General features: G+C 54.9%; 1 protein-coding gene and 1 pseudogene across 1 annotated transcript; one reads left to right on the forward strand and one right to left on the reverse strand.

The window, feature by feature from the left end:
* Nucleotides 1-3241: 3241 nt before the first annotated feature.
* Nucleotides 3242-5300, forward strand: LOC123158682 (uncharacterized; annotated as a pseudogene).
* A 1510-nt stretch (nt 5301-6810) lies between these two features.
* LOC123181204 (benzyl alcohol O-benzoyltransferase) lies at nt 6811-8678 on the reverse strand. The gene is made up of 2 exons (XM_044593458.1): nt 8144-8678; nt 6811-8037 (listed from the first exon to the last, which is right to left on the reverse strand). The coding sequence occupies exons 1-2, from the start codon at nt 8588-8590 to the stop codon at nt 7093-7095; spliced, it is 1392 nt and encodes a 463-aa protein (XP_044449393.1). The 5' UTR covers nt 8591-8678; the 3' UTR covers nt 6811-7092.
* Nucleotides 8679-14978: the final 6300 nt, after the last annotated feature.

A 14978-nucleotide genomic window follows, 5' to 3' on the forward strand; every position in this document is an offset into this window, starting at 1 on the left:
TTGGGGGCGTCTCGGGTGGGGTGAGTGTATGGTTGGGATTGGCTATGGTGGGTGTTAATGGTGGTGGTGATAAGTTGTGTTCGGCAGGTAGGGGAGTATATAGTTGGAAAGGACGGGGAGAGGGGGTGTTTGCGGAGCTAGGGGTGTTGGGTGGTGTAGTAGTGCATTGTGAGAAAGGAAAAATGTGCTCAGCAAACGTGACATGACGAGAGACATGAACGTGTCCGGTGTGAAGGTCGAGACAGCGATAGCCTTTGTGCTCGTCAGAGAAGCCGAGAAAAGCAGATGGGATAGAGCGTGGTGACAATTTATTTGCAGAAGTGGCGTAGGCATTGGGAAAACAGAGACAGCCGAAAACACGAACCGCGGAGTAGTCGGGGTGGGAAAGAAAGAGGGAATAATAGGGAGTAGTGTTGGGTTTAGTTTTAGAAGGTCGAATATTTAGAAGGAAGGTGGCCATGTGTAGGGCTTCAGCCCAAAACTTGGGAGGCATAGATGATTGAATGAGGAGAGTGCGAACTATATCATTGAGGGTGCAAAGAGAGCGTTCTGTTTTACCATTTTGAGGGGAGGTGTAGGGACATGAGAACCTAAGCAGGATGCCATGTTGTAAGAAGAAAGTACGATTTTTAATGTTATCAAACTCGCGACCATTGTCACATTGGATAAAGCGAATTGGGAGGAAGAAGTGAACAGACACATAGCGTTGAAAATTAAGGAAAAGAGAATGGACCTCGGATTTGTTGCGTAGAGGAAAAGTCCAGACAAAGTGGGTGAAATCATCTAGGATAACAAGGTAGTATTTAAAACCCGAAACACTTGCAATGGGAGAGGTCCATAAATCACAATGTATTAATTCAAAGGGATAAGTGCTACAAGAACTAGAGGAACTAAAGGGAAGACGCACATGTTTGCCTAATTGACAAGACTCGCAAAACACAGAATTATGAGAGTCCCTATTACATGGTATGGTAAATTCACTAAGCATAGAAGCTAAGACGGCGGGGTTGGGATGGCCCAAGCGACGATGCCAGAGATCGACGGAGGCCAGCATGGATGTTGGAGGGGTGGCGGCAGGAACTCCATTAAGAGAATAAAGATCACCGGAGCTATTGAAGCGAGCGATCTCGGCCTTGGTCAGGTAATCTTTCACAGATAAACCAAAAGGGTCAAATTCAGCCGAAACTAGATTGTCGCAAGTAAATTGGCGAACAGAGATAAGATTTTTAATGAGGGCGGGTGCAACTAGAACATCGCGAAGTAAAAGAGGTTTGGTGGAAGAGGGAAGTTGAGCCTGACCAACACAATATATAGGAATAGATGATCCATCTCCAAGGATAATGGAAGGGAAAGGAGATTTAGTGCAAGAAGATAACCAATTACTAGATGCAGACATATGACTAGAGGCCCCTGAATCAAAGATCCAATCCGTACCTGAGTTTCCTTGTGCAGCAAAGTTATTCATGGCCTGGAGAAAGGCAGCTTGATCCCAGCTTGGCGTCGCAGGTGAGGGTGGCGTCGGAAGCAGTGCCGACGGATACGATGGTGAAGGCAGTAGGGCCGGCTGGGGAGTGTAGTAGGCATTGGCCGGCTGTCGGGGGTTGAGAACCCCGGGAGCACCAGTAGGCGGCCGAAGGCCGGGTTGCCAGGCACCTGAGTATGCCGGCGGAGCACCGAGGGTGGACGGAGCGGACCAGGGCATGGGCCATGCTTGAACAAGCCCCGTCCAAGGATCATGAGGAGGCCGCCATGGAACCGCAGATGGAGCACTGGTGGGTGGTGCAGGACTCGGTGCTGGTGATGTCGTAGGCGGAACCGAACGAGTCGACGGCGGCCTGTAGATAGGGTTTTTGCCGCGGTAGTTCGGACTAGGACGCCAGCCTGGGGGCGGTTGAACAGATGACGATGCGGACGGCCCGGCGGTAGGAGCCGGCCTAGAAGGCGGCGCTGGTGTAGACGACAGAGGAGGACGAGCCGCAGCATGAAAGACCTTGGGGCGGGAGTCCTTGCGAGCTTGTGTTTCCGCCGCGAGTTGTAGCAGGGAACGAACTTCAGCGAAGGTAGGAGGGGGCCGTATCATCGGTATGAACGAGGCTTGCTTGTCAAAGTCTTCGCTGAGGCCGATGACGACGATATTGATTAGCTGTGAGTCGCTAACTGTATCGCCGAGTTCGCGGAGCTCATCACCAATGGTCTTAACGCGCTGGCAGAACAAGTTCACCGGGGCGTCTCCTTGCACCATATTGCGAAGCTCGGTGTGGAGAGCGTTTTTTCGAGCGTCGGTGTTGCTTTGGAAGAGCTGACGGAGGGAGTGCCAGATGTTGGCAGCGGTGGCGCCGTCGTGATCGAGCATGTTGAAGATCTCGGTGGTGATGCGGGTGTAGAACCACTGGACGATCGCGAGATCGTCTTTCAACCATTGCGGATCGTCGGGGCGGGGAAGACAGTTGGCGGCGACATGCGAGCGCAGGTTGCAGCGGCCGAGGTGGAGATTGAAGAGATGTCTCCAATGATAGTAGTTGTGGGCGACGAGATCAAGAACTATGGGGATGTAGGGGCTGACGTCGGAGATTGTGTCAGCAAGAGATATTGGTGCGGCGAGGATGGGTGCAGGGTAGTTTTGTGGAGCTATGGTGAGGGCCGAGAGAGAAGCGGCCGCGGCGTTGGCAGCCTTGGCGATGAGTGCGGCCCGGCGCTCGAAGTAGCCGGGCGGCGGCGGCGTTGGCGGAGCCATACCCTAAACCCGGGGACCGGTATCTGATACCATGAAAGCTGAATAAAACTATTGCTTATTGATGATTTGGTGCGGCATACAAGAGTATATAAGAGGGTACAAACCGACTTGGAGTAGGGGTACAAAACTGACTTGGACTAGAAGTCGTATACCATAATGACTACTCTAACAATTGGTGCTGTATGAATTTAACGTTTATCTCTAGTACCAGCGCATTATTATATGTCAGAGCATATATTCAGGGCAAACACCTAGTGCTGTAGGATTTTAACTTTAATGTCTGGTGCCTACACATTACTGGGTGCTGAAAAACAAGTTCAGAGGTACTACCGCTGAACGGGCCTAGTGCTGTAGTTGATTAGAATGTCTGCGTTTCAGTCAACGTAGGGTTAGTACAGGATTGTGTGCATCTGAATCGTTTGGAGCCTTGGGCTATCATTTCAATTCTGAGTTGTGCTGTCTTGGTGTCTGACTTTGGTTATATATAGAACAGAGAGTGGTCCGACGATGGCGTTGTCATGCGTTGTCATGAATTTGCAGGTTATGGCTGGGTAGTGGACCACCAGATCGGATGCCATGCCCTTCCAGAATGAGTGCTATGGATAAGCCGATCCGCAAATACGTAGAGGAGCCAACAAAGAGTGTAGTAAGGCCTGAGCTTGGACTGAACTGAAGCGGCGGCGTACAATGTCACTGAAATAGAGAAGATGAGGAAGTACGCAGCAAAAAGGGACAAATGAGCAGGGTGAGTACGAGGTCAACATAAGTGAAGACAGAAGAATTTACGTGCGAATGTGGACAGCTCGAGCACACTGGAATTTTGTGCTTCCATGTTCTAAGGGTGAATTGACTTATCAACTCCGTTCGTTCGAAAAGAAAATGTATCCGCGACCAAGAAAACTAAAACGTTTTTGCACTAACGCAGGTGATGGAAATACTTCATGTTGAGGAACTCCTGGCTAAGCATATATTGAAGCGATGGACAAAGGACGCGAGGGACATACTACCCCAACATCTGGTTCAGTACCAGAGAGATAATCCAGTTAACTTGTCATTCACGTGTAAGCACTCCACCTTGTGCTTGAAAGCCATGGATGTAGTACGTTTGGGTGCTTTCGATCACATTTATGCTGGTCTGGATGCTCTAATGGTGAGTGGAGCATCTTTTGCCGAGAGGAGGGATAGTCTGGGTTTTGAAGACCGCATGGTCGGCTTAGTTCGTGATACATTACCTGGGAACGGATTGATGGCTTGTGTTGGCAACGAAATTGCCGAAAAATGCATTAGCACTGGGAACTTTGTCAGTGTGAATGCTCTGCATGGGCTAACAGTACCAGAGGAGCAGAGAGGGGTCCGGAGACCCACAAATAGCAGGGAGAAGGCACCGTATGAGGGGCTGAGCAAGTCTACAAGGTTCTGCAACACATGTCGTCGAGAGGGCCACAAGCGGACTACGTGTCCGAAAGAGGGGATACACCCAAAAAAAAGAGGGGATGCACCCAAAAAACCGCGGAGTCCTGGGAAGTGCAAGAATTGCGGCATGGAAGGACATCGTCGGACCACTTGCACTAGGCGGATGGGTGTTGCTGAAACATTAAAACTGAATTTTGATAATCTGTAGTTCCGAAGATTTTCTGGTGTGTTTTTGTGAGCTTTGCTCCACGCTTGTTCCTCAGTTTGGAGAGGCATGTCCTAGGCTGTAAACATAGGTTTGTTTAACAATTTGTGGCATGCATTTGGCAGACTGTAACTTAAGTGTCAAACTAAAATATTTGCTAGGACATGTTCGATGTGCCATTTTTTTCTCTCAATAAATTGCAGTTTGCCGAAACTCAGGTTGGTCTCATTTTCAGTAAGAGGTGATTGCCGGGGCAATGAAAAATAACTACGTGCATTTTAAAATAAGGATTCTCACTGAATTTGGAGGGCTAGAGCAATGGTCACTGCTACGTATGAAATGGGAATTTTTCTGTTTCAGTGTGTCTGGACATGGAGGGCGAGACAATGGGTGGGTGCATTTAAAGCCAGCCCGTCTACGCGCCGTTTGGAGACCGGCGGAGTGGATGGCTCAGCCAGGCTCTGAAAACACGCCGATCCATCGGTCTGCTGCCTGTTCCGCCTCGCTGCTGTAACGCACCGTTGCAATGATTACGATACAGCGGTTGAGTGGGAAAATAAAAATACGACAGTGAAATACACTGGATGGCACGAATCCACATGTGAGTTGGTGGTGTAGATTTCGGGATCATTTGAGCCCGAGCTCAGAAACTGATTTTCGGTTAGATTACTCCTTCTCGCAGTATTACTGACAATTTCTTTTCTTTGTGTGTCATTTTCAGCATGTTGCTCGGCCGTCCCGCTAGGCGCCGCGTGCAAGCGTCAGCAGTGCTCACCGATGCTTAGAGCATCTCCAACAGCCGCGCAACGCGCCGCACGCAAAAAAGGCATTTGCCGCGCACCGTTCGCCTGGTTTGGCGCGGCCGGCAGCGCTGGCTCCAGCAGACGCGTCAAAATTGAGCGCGCGCGCATAGCTCCAGCGGTCGCGCTAAAATGCAGCGCGCGCTAAACAGTGCGTACATTTTTTTTAATAAAATTCATAGATAGAAAAAACGATACATAGATATTTTACGTAGTTCCATAGCATAGATAGATAAAAACTATTTTAGATAGTGCAAGGACATAGATAAAAACTACTAGATAGTGCAACTACAGCCTACTCTCAGTCGTCGTCGTTATCGTCATCGTCGCCATCCTCGTTGGTCTGATCCGAGGTATCGAGCCACATGTCTTCCCAACGATCATCATCAGACGCAAAGATCGTCTCACCACCATTCTCAACGACTTCGCACTGGGATAGCGCCAGGGCCTTCCGCCAACTCCTGTCCAACCGCTCAGCGCGGCGCCTTGCCCAGTAGGCTTGCTCGTAGGTGACGTCCTCCGGGTGTTGCTGGCGCCACTCCGCCATGATCCGCTCGTCCTCATGGGCGACGAGGAGGTGGTTCTGCCGCTCAGCGTGATACGCACGGTCTTGTGCCATGCGAAGACGAGGCGGCGGGGCGACGTCCAGCGCCTGCTACAGCGTGTGGACGTCGTGGAAGTTCATCTGCTGGCATGGCCTGCCTAGGCGCCACGCCGCCGTGTCGTACGCGCGGGAGGCCTCGTGCGCCGTCTCGAAGGTGCCGAGGCCGAGCCGGAGTTGGCCGGACCGTATCTCGGAGTAGAACCCGCCGTTGGGGCGCTGGCGGACGCCGCGGTAGCCCGACGCTCCTCGGCGGCGCGGCGGCATGGTGGCAGGGCGCTGGAGCGGTGGCACGCGTGGCAGCGGAAGCAACCGAGGAAGCGGTGGAGGCGCGCGTGGCAGCGGAAGAGGAAGAGAAGCGTGTGGAATAGGCGCGTGGCGAGCGCCGCATTTTATAGGCGCGCCGGAAGCGGTGCACCAAAAAAAGCGCGCAACCTACCGCCTTTTCCCGCGCGCGCAAACCGTTCCCCGCGCGCGATTTTCCTGCCACCGCTGGAGCGCGCCGAAACGTCCCGCGCTCGCAAAAAATTCGGTTTAGCGCGCGCCTTTTGGCGCGGCTATTGGAGATGTTCTTAGGGCGCGGAACGAGCACTCCATAGAAAGACGGACAGATAGGGCGACGACTGGATTTTGCCAGAAATATTCTAGAGGTCCATTCTGGCCTGATATTGAGCTAGCAGCATCTAGCTACAGGAATGGGCTGGGACTTTGGCTAAATTATTGCGGGAGTTTTAGTTTCCAGAACATTTGAACAATGAATTATTTGATACTAAAAAAAACTTGGTGAAATATTTTCTCTCTCAAAAAAAAACTAAAAACTTGATGAATTAGGCAGAAACCCAGGACGAGGAGGAAACGTTGATGTCACGAAAAAAAAGGTCGAGGAGCATGTACTACGGCAGGCAACTGACTCAGGGCTGTCCAGGCTATCGCTATCTCTGGCTAGTGGAAGGCCCATTAGCTACAAGAAAGGCAGCCAACACCCAAAAAATGCATTGTTGTTTCGTGGAGACAGGCATATACATACAGCAACAGGCAGCAGAGAATGGCATGGCACTTCTGTTCAAAATGGTATGGCAATACATTGGAATTATTCAAACAGACACATACAGAGTCACCCTTTTACAACCCATGCGCGCCCGTCAGCCGCACTGCATCCGACGAGCCTTGTTCACTCCGCTCCATCACAAGCGCTGTACAAATCAGCACCACACACCCACTGCGGATTAAATTTCTATTGTAGTTACTAACAACTTCCCACTATTCACCAACAAATAACCGGGGACGTAATTACGGACAGCGAAACGGACGATGGGACAGTGCACGCGCGCTCGCTGATTCAGAGCGCAGATTTGATCATGGCGGGGAACATGTCGGGGACGTCGACGGCCGGGCGCAGCAGCTTGCCCATCTCCTCCACGAACTTGTCCATGGCGGGGCCAGGCAGGCACATGGGGATCACGATGCCGTCCTCGCCCTTGCCGTTCTTGAACGGGATCAGGAAGCTGGCCACCCCGGGGATGGCGCCCACGCCGCCCTTCGCCGGCCCGCCGTACACCGGCCTGCCCCAACCGAAGTCCAGGTCGCCGAACCCGGCCTTGGTCACGTCCGACGCCAGGTACGCGCGCACCACCGTGAAGTGCGGCCGCCCGCGCTGCACCATCAGGTCCGCCACGGACCGCATGTACTCCACGTCCACCTCCGACTTGGCCTCCTTCACCAGCTTCACGGCGTAGCTCAGGGGCTTCGCGCACAGGTCGCCGGAGGCCGACACGGCCACCGGGAAGGCGAACGCGTTCCCGTAGTAGCCTGCCGGGATGGCGCTCGCGCCGCCCTGCTTGCCGCCGCGGGCGTTGACGATGCAGATCATCCGCATCACCTCGTCGGCGTCGGGGGCCAGCGCCACGGTGCGGCACTTCCACAGGCTTCCCGTGAGGACCTCGAACGTGGTGGCGCGCTTCCGGAGGCCCGGCGCCAGGTGGGACCGGATGGCGGCGACCTCCCGGGCCCCGAAGAAGAAGGAGCGGTGCGCCATGTCGTCGAGCGGCACGATGGTGCCCTTGGTGTCCGGCACCTCGTCGTACTCCCGGTGCGCGAAGCCAGGGCGCGGCGGGTTCCGCGCCTCCAGCAGCTCCCGTTCCCACACCGGCCGCACCGACGGCGCCGCCGCGCCTCGCGCCAGCTCCGCCACGGCGGCCAGGAACTGCACCAGCCCCTGCGCGTCCGCCATCGTGTGCATCAGCCGCACCGCCAGGATGAAGCCTCCACACGCCAGGCGTGTCACCTGAACGTACGAACAACGGTCAGCCATGCCCATGCATCGATCACGCTCGCACGTGCACACAAACATGCGTTAGTGTTTCAGCTTCACGAAAGAAAGGCAAAGTTACCTGGAAGAGGAGGAGTGGGGTGCCGAGGACTTCGGACGACCCGGGGACGTCGAAGACGAGCTCCTCGAGCCCCGGGAAGGGCGGCTGCAGGGCGTCGCCGAAGTGCTCCAGGCGCACGTCGGCGTCGGCCTCGATGAACAGCACGCCCTCGCCGGTGCAGTCGACGGCGAGCTTACGACCCTCAAGCTCCCTCAGCCGGCCGGCGAACGGGTAGTAGTGCACGAGCGCCCTGGCCACGGCGTCCCGGATCACCGACGCCGGGTCCCTGCCGCCCATGGACGCGTCGCGCCGGTAGAACTGGATGACGGGGATGTGAAACCGCAGGCCATCCTGGTCGTCGATGTCCGAGAGACGCTTCAGCTCCCGTGGCGTCGGCCCGGCCGGCGTGACCAGCTCGGCCGCCTTCCTCCTCACCGTGAACCTCAACGACGCCGCTGGGCCCGCCATTACCACTGCCTCAGGATGATTCTCAGCTAACTCTCGAGAAGGAGGGTGAGAAGGTGATCAATGGTGCGCGGCTAGCTGGTGTGTTTTGCTGCTGCTAGGTTTGTGGAGAAAGAGTGGCATTGGCACGCATATATATGCACGCGCGGCTACACAGTGAGAGTGACGGCGACCGTGAGATATGTGTGAGCAACTGGGTCGAAATTAGGAGAAGTTTACTGACGCTCTCTTCTTTTTTCCTTTGGCGGACTATGATTTGTCGTCAATAATAATTCTGTGTGGACGAGCAATGGGGGAGATGGAGGACTGACTTGACCAAGGCCAACGCGGTGGGTCGGGTGTTGTGAGGGTGTGAGCTCTGGTGACTCGTGAATTCGTGATCCATGTGTGTGGTAGCGGGACTCCAGGCTTCTTGATTGGAATTTGGAAAAGGGGTCAGCCTCCGGCAGGTCCGTTTGTTTGGAAAATGGATGGCTCAAATCGTGAGATAGAGATGGGAGAAAGATGTACTAGTAAGTGTTAACCCGACCTGCATGGACACTTCTTCAGCTTTGAGAAAAAAATTCACGGCAATACATATCTCATTCATATGAGTAAATTGCACGAAACCACCACTTTGAAGGCTTGGTTTGCAGAAAACACTACGCTACATTTTTGTTGCAGAAGACACCATATCTAGCGTAATTTTTTTGCAAAAGACACTGATCAGCGGATTTGGCTCTGTTGAGCGCGTTTATGACAGATGGGTCCCGTTTTCTGCTTACGTGGCATAACTTTTTGTGCCAGATAGGTTTTAATCTAAAGTTACAAACTAGTCCCTAAAATTTTACATAGACACCCCTGAATAAAAAATGTAAAACGCAATTAGCTCCGAACAAACATGCAGCACATCGCCCAGGGGCTCTGTTCACTGGTTTTGGGCGGCGCCCATGGAGGATTGGAGCGGCAGTGGACCTCGCCGGTGGAAGGAGGCAATGGGAGAAGGAGGATGACAACAAGGGCGAGCCCAATCTGGATCTCGACGACGACCAGAGTGAGTGCACGCGCACGCTGTCGAGCTGCATCGTCCGCTGCCGGACCGTCGATGAGCGGCAGCTCGCCCCTGCTGCTCCGGCCGTCGTCCTCCCGCACTCTTCATTTCCAGGCTGTCTCCCTCGTCCTCCCGAGCTCTTCTTCCCAAGGCCGGCCCTGCTGCTCCGGTTGCCGCCCCGGCTGCCCAGTCACAGCGTCCTTGTTGAGGAACGACAGCGACGACTCCGTGTGGCAGCCTTCCTGCCGGCGTCGGGCTCTTGCACTGACCCTGGCCTCTCTTCTTCATCCTCGTGCCATCCCATGGTCATCGGGGCAGTGGACGCCGTAGCCCCGAACGCTCACCACGCCGAGCTGGCGGGGCATTCCCGCCGGATCCGGTGTCGGGTGGGCACAGTGGAGGCAGATGTGGCCGGATCCGGCATGGGGCATGGCGGCGGCGGCCCGGGGACGGAGCAGCGGCGCTGAGATCGTGGGCACGCTTGCCTGTTGCGGTGGGAGGAGGGGAAGGAATCTGGTGTGGTTCGAGGGCCTGGGAAGCAGGGGGAAGAAAGTTGGGGGCGTTTTTGCATTAAACCTAATATGTTATGCCACGTAAGCAGAAAACAGGACCCATCTGTCATAAACGCGCTCAACAAAGCCAAATCCACTGATCAGTGGTTTTTGCAAAAAGATTACGCTAGATATGGTGTCTTCTGCAACAAAAATGTAGCGTAGTGTTTTCTGCAAACATAGCCTTTAAAGTGGTGGTTTTCTGCAATTTACTCCATTCATATCATAACTTTTGAGTCTTAAGGCTGGCTGTAAAAATAAGCAAGTTGCCCCAAAAGAATTAGCCCATAGTAGTACAAGCCACGTAGAAATCCACCTCTCACAAAACTTTAAAAACAACAGAATACTATCCTTTAAACAAAGGATCACCGATCAAGAAAAAAAATTACAATCAAGACTGAAAGAGCTTGACAACAATGCTTGTCGTCTGCCTTCGGCACCACCACAACAGCCACCAAAGGGCACACATCACCTTCTCACCCAAGCTCGGCGCGGCTCCATCGCAGATATGCAGCTTTGCGGACCTCCAAGGTGGCTCAACAAATATGAAACCATTGTCGTTGAACGAATCAGGCAGGGGCAACACCCGGACACGCCATCGAAATCCTGACCTGGCACCCTCGCACGACTAAGACGCCGGACGAGGAAGCCACAAACCACGAACACATCACACGATTCGTCTTCGAGATGTCGTTGATGCAGACCATTATCTGCATCCGCTCCTTGACTATCTCCCAAGCTCAGCGTCGCTGCTGGAGCAGAAGTCGTCGCAATGGTTGAGGCCGAGACACAAGTCTACCACAAGGATGTCACTGCCACGACATCTCCGTTTGAACAGGCAAGTTCCCAAATCCATCACTGACTATAGAGTTGATCGCCTCGTCGGGGGAAGAATTGGAGCTTCTTTATTCAGCGCCCTCGCTGCTGCCAAAGCTAAGACGTCAACGACCAAAAACCTAAGCTAATAGGGCCTTCAAACCTAAAGATACACGATCTGCACACACGGGATCCAATGACCCCCTCACCACCGACGACCGAGAGAACGTCAGTGAAGGGATCCACTCGAGAATGACACCGGAAAGTTGGCCTCTCCTGGCAGCGACTGGGTTCCAGTCCGCACGCGATGAGAGGAAAAACCTTTAGCCTCAGTATTGTGTAGCATAGTACAACTTGCGTATTTTCATATATTTTTTATCCAGGTTGTGCAAAGTAGTACATATGCAAATTTTCATGTGGTTTCATCGAAGTAATATTCTAGATTTTTTTAGCACGAACTATTTGTAAGTTGCATGAATTCCGAACTCGTGTGAGTTGATTTTAGAGAGAATGCAAGTGCAGCTCAAGGTGCGAAGATGTGGACTTGATGAGCAACAACGAGGAGCGTGACATTGGTGAAACTGAGTTATTAAGGGCGTGTTTCGTTACAATGCCAATCGAGTCTGGCCCGGCGAGCCTGGCTCTAGTGAGCCGGTTTGAGGGGATGCAGGCAAAAAGACTCCAGATGCACATAGTTTGGTTGCCTGCATGTACCTTAGTTGCATGAGACAATCATATTTGATCTGGCGTTTGGTTGCCCGCATTGCATTAGGCGCACATATGACATGGTGTTTGGTTGCAACCTGCATAAGGTGTTGTCACCACTTCTAACTAGTGGTGAGCTTACCACACACAATCTGAACATGTAGTGCCAGCTAGTTAAACAAACGACAGTTCATCTTAACTACTATCAAATGACAGAACAAATTATTAAGAGCCATTGGATAAATAGGGGATAGTTCATCGGTGTTGCTCATCTTCCTCTTCATCTTCCTCTTCTTCTGCTTCTTCTTCTTCTTCTTCTTCCTCTTCTTCAAATCCTGCACTGACCTCTGTTAAGCCACATTGCCTCTACCCACTCCAACCTTTTGTTCTTCCAAGCGTCATTGTTAAATGTCTCCACGCCATGGCCGGAGCTAACAACATCGTCAGGCTCGACCTCTTTGTCGGGTGGTAGGTGCGACATATGCCAACGGGTGGCTTATCATTGTGGGAGCCAGTAAGACATCGCCGGTGCCTGGAAACGGGATAAGGCGAAGACATGCACGCCGATGAATCTTACCCAGGTTCGGGGCTCTCCGTGGAGATAACACCCCTAGTCCTGCTTTGTGGGGTCTCCGCATGATCACTAGTTCAACACAAGTAGCTACAAGTGCCCCTTGAGCTGTTTGGCTAGGGGAAGAAGAAGGGCAAGGCTAGCTCTCCTTTTCTCTCTATGTGGTGTGTAAAACTCTGTGAGATCAACCCTTTGCATGGGTGTCCCGGGGGATTTATATAGGCCTACCCCCAGGGGTACAATGGTAATCCGGCTGGGCGCGGGTCCCAGCCGGTGTCTGTGCTCGCCGGCTTCTCCGCCGGCCATTGGGGCCCGCCGACTGATGGGTCCCGCCGGCTGCCAGCCTCTTGGCCGACAGGCCGGCCCCACCGCCTGGGGGCCTTGTCGGTGGCTGGTTACTGTTGCCTCACCCCTGATGACGAGGGCTTTGTCGAGGTAAGCGTGGCTACAGTGCCGCCGCCTTGCGGGCTCTCACTGTAGCCTCACCTCGTCTTGTCTCCTTAATGGTGCACATGTTTCGAGGGAGGGAGGCAACCGGCTATTGGGAGCCGGCTACGCCCCAGGCCGACTAGGGGAGGCCGGGCCGCCTTCGAGCGTCTCTCTGGCTAAAGGGGCCCGCCGCCCGCGGGCCGTACTGGCGCCTGTTGTGGGTGACATCGAGGTCAACATGGCTACAATGCCGCGCCGGACGGGGGATGGCTGACCCGTACGGCGCCCTGTGGCCATGCATGTTCCGGGATTCGGGGCTAGTGGGCTGTACTGCGGCCACGCCCCGTCTTATCACCGTTATGTGGGTGCAGCCCTGGTGGGTGCAGTCTTGGCCGGCTTCTGGGAGTCAGGCCTTCTTCATGGCTGGCTTCTGGGAGTCGGCCCTCTCCGGGCCGGCTTCCTGGAGTCGGCCATCTCGTAGCTTTCTTCGGGAAGGTTTTTGAGGCCGGGTCGCCTTCTGGTAGTCGGCCCTGGGGATAGCCGGCCAGAGGAAGGCGGCCCCATGCTCTGGATGCTTGAAGGCTCGATTGGCCTGATAATTTTTCGAAGAGCCAGGGGGAGTCGGTTAGGCTACCCGTGGCCATTTACTCCGACAGTAGTCCCCGAAGCTGGTTGGGCTTCAAGGCTGAGAGGAGGCCGAGAAGCTCGGTCATCTTCTTATCTTGGCGAGCCAGCTGCTAGGAGCCGGCTTCGGTTGGGTGCGCCGTCTTGGCGAAACTTCTGAAGTCTGAAGGCGGGAGTCGGTTGGTGCGTGCGCCGGGTCGCGGGTCGGCCGCTCGTCGCCCGCGTACCACATGGCATCCTACGGCTGAAAAAAGCCTGCCAACCCACGCGCGCGACAGGACGTCGCCGCAGGCCGGGGGCCCACCACTCCTACGCCTAGGCCCAGCGCGGATTCTCTGTGGCCCAAAGCGGGCCGCACGCCTTCCGGCGGCAGTTTCTGCACGTCGTTAGGGCGCAATAATCGCGGGACGTGGGGGGTGGGCGTAGTTAATCCCACGTTCCCCTCCCCCACGCCTCGCGTCCTCGGCTTCGCCGCACAAGGCTATAAGTAGGGGGGAGGGGAAGTGGCAGACGCTCGAACGCTCGTCCTCTCTCCGCCATCTTCTTCCTCCTCCTTTCCGTCGCAGCAGCATCTTGCCGCCGCGCCGTCCCACTAATCTTCGCACCACCCCGCAGCTTTGCCGCCGCGGGGCCGTACTTTCTCCGCCGCTGCACCCTTTCTCCCCAGCTTCTCGCTGTCATGCAGTATGGCGGAGACTGGGACGGCTCCAACGTCCATACGGACCACATCGACTTCCTCCGCAAGACGCGGCGGTTGCCCGGCAAGGACCAGGTGCGGGTCCGTCTCGCGCCGGAGAAGGAGATCACGCCGGCGCCGGAGGAAGGCGAGCGGGTAATCTTTCGCTCGCACTTCCTGCGCGGCCTCGGTCTGCCCGCGAGCGCCTTCTTCCGCTCCTTCCTCGAGTTTTATCAATTCCAGCCGCACCACCTCACTCCAAACACGGTGGTGCTACTGTCCGCCTTCGTCACTCTGTGCGAGGGCTTTCTTGGCGTTCTTCCCACCCTCGAGCTCTGGGGGGAATTCTTCCAAATCAAGCTCGGCACCCGCATGCACGGCGTGCCGGCTCAGAGCGGCACCTTCATCGCGATGCGGAGGCCGGCAGCCGACAACCCCTTCCCCGTCATCACGCTGATCCAGTCGGTGAAGCGCTGGCAGAAGTCGTACTTCTACGTGAAGAACGTCGCCCCGCAAGGCGACTACGTCAACTTGCCGGCTTACGTAGCCGGCCCGCCGGCTGGGAGGCGGCCCCAGTGGTCCTATCGGGCCGTGACGCTGTCGCCGGCTGGAGCCGCGGCCGTCGCCCGACTCCGGGTAATGATCCAGTCGGAGGGCCTGACTGGGTCCGACCTGCTGGCCGCCTTCGTCATGCGCCGGGTGCTCCCGCTTCAAGGCCGCCCTCATCTGATCTGTCAGATGAGCGGCCAACTCGATCCGAGTCGGATATGCACCAAAGAGATGCCTCATGACGAGGTGGCTTATATGGTGAATTATCTCGCGAACTGCAAGCTCTCCGCAGAGTGGCGATTTGGCAAGGAGCCGTACTCCCGTGCTCATCCCCCGCCTACGGTATGCTTTCTTTATCTTTTCTTCTTTTAGTTTTGTCACCAAGTTTTTCTTGGCCGACCCTGACCAGTCGGCACGTCTTGGCAGAGCCCTCTCCTTCG

The sequence above is a fragment of the Triticum aestivum genome, chromosome 1D (assembly GCF_018294505.1).
Source record: "Triticum aestivum cultivar Chinese Spring chromosome 1D, IWGSC CS RefSeq v2.1, whole genome shotgun sequence".
In the NCBI taxonomy this organism is placed as follows: Eukaryota; Viridiplantae; Streptophyta; class Magnoliopsida; order Poales; family Poaceae; genus Triticum; species Triticum aestivum.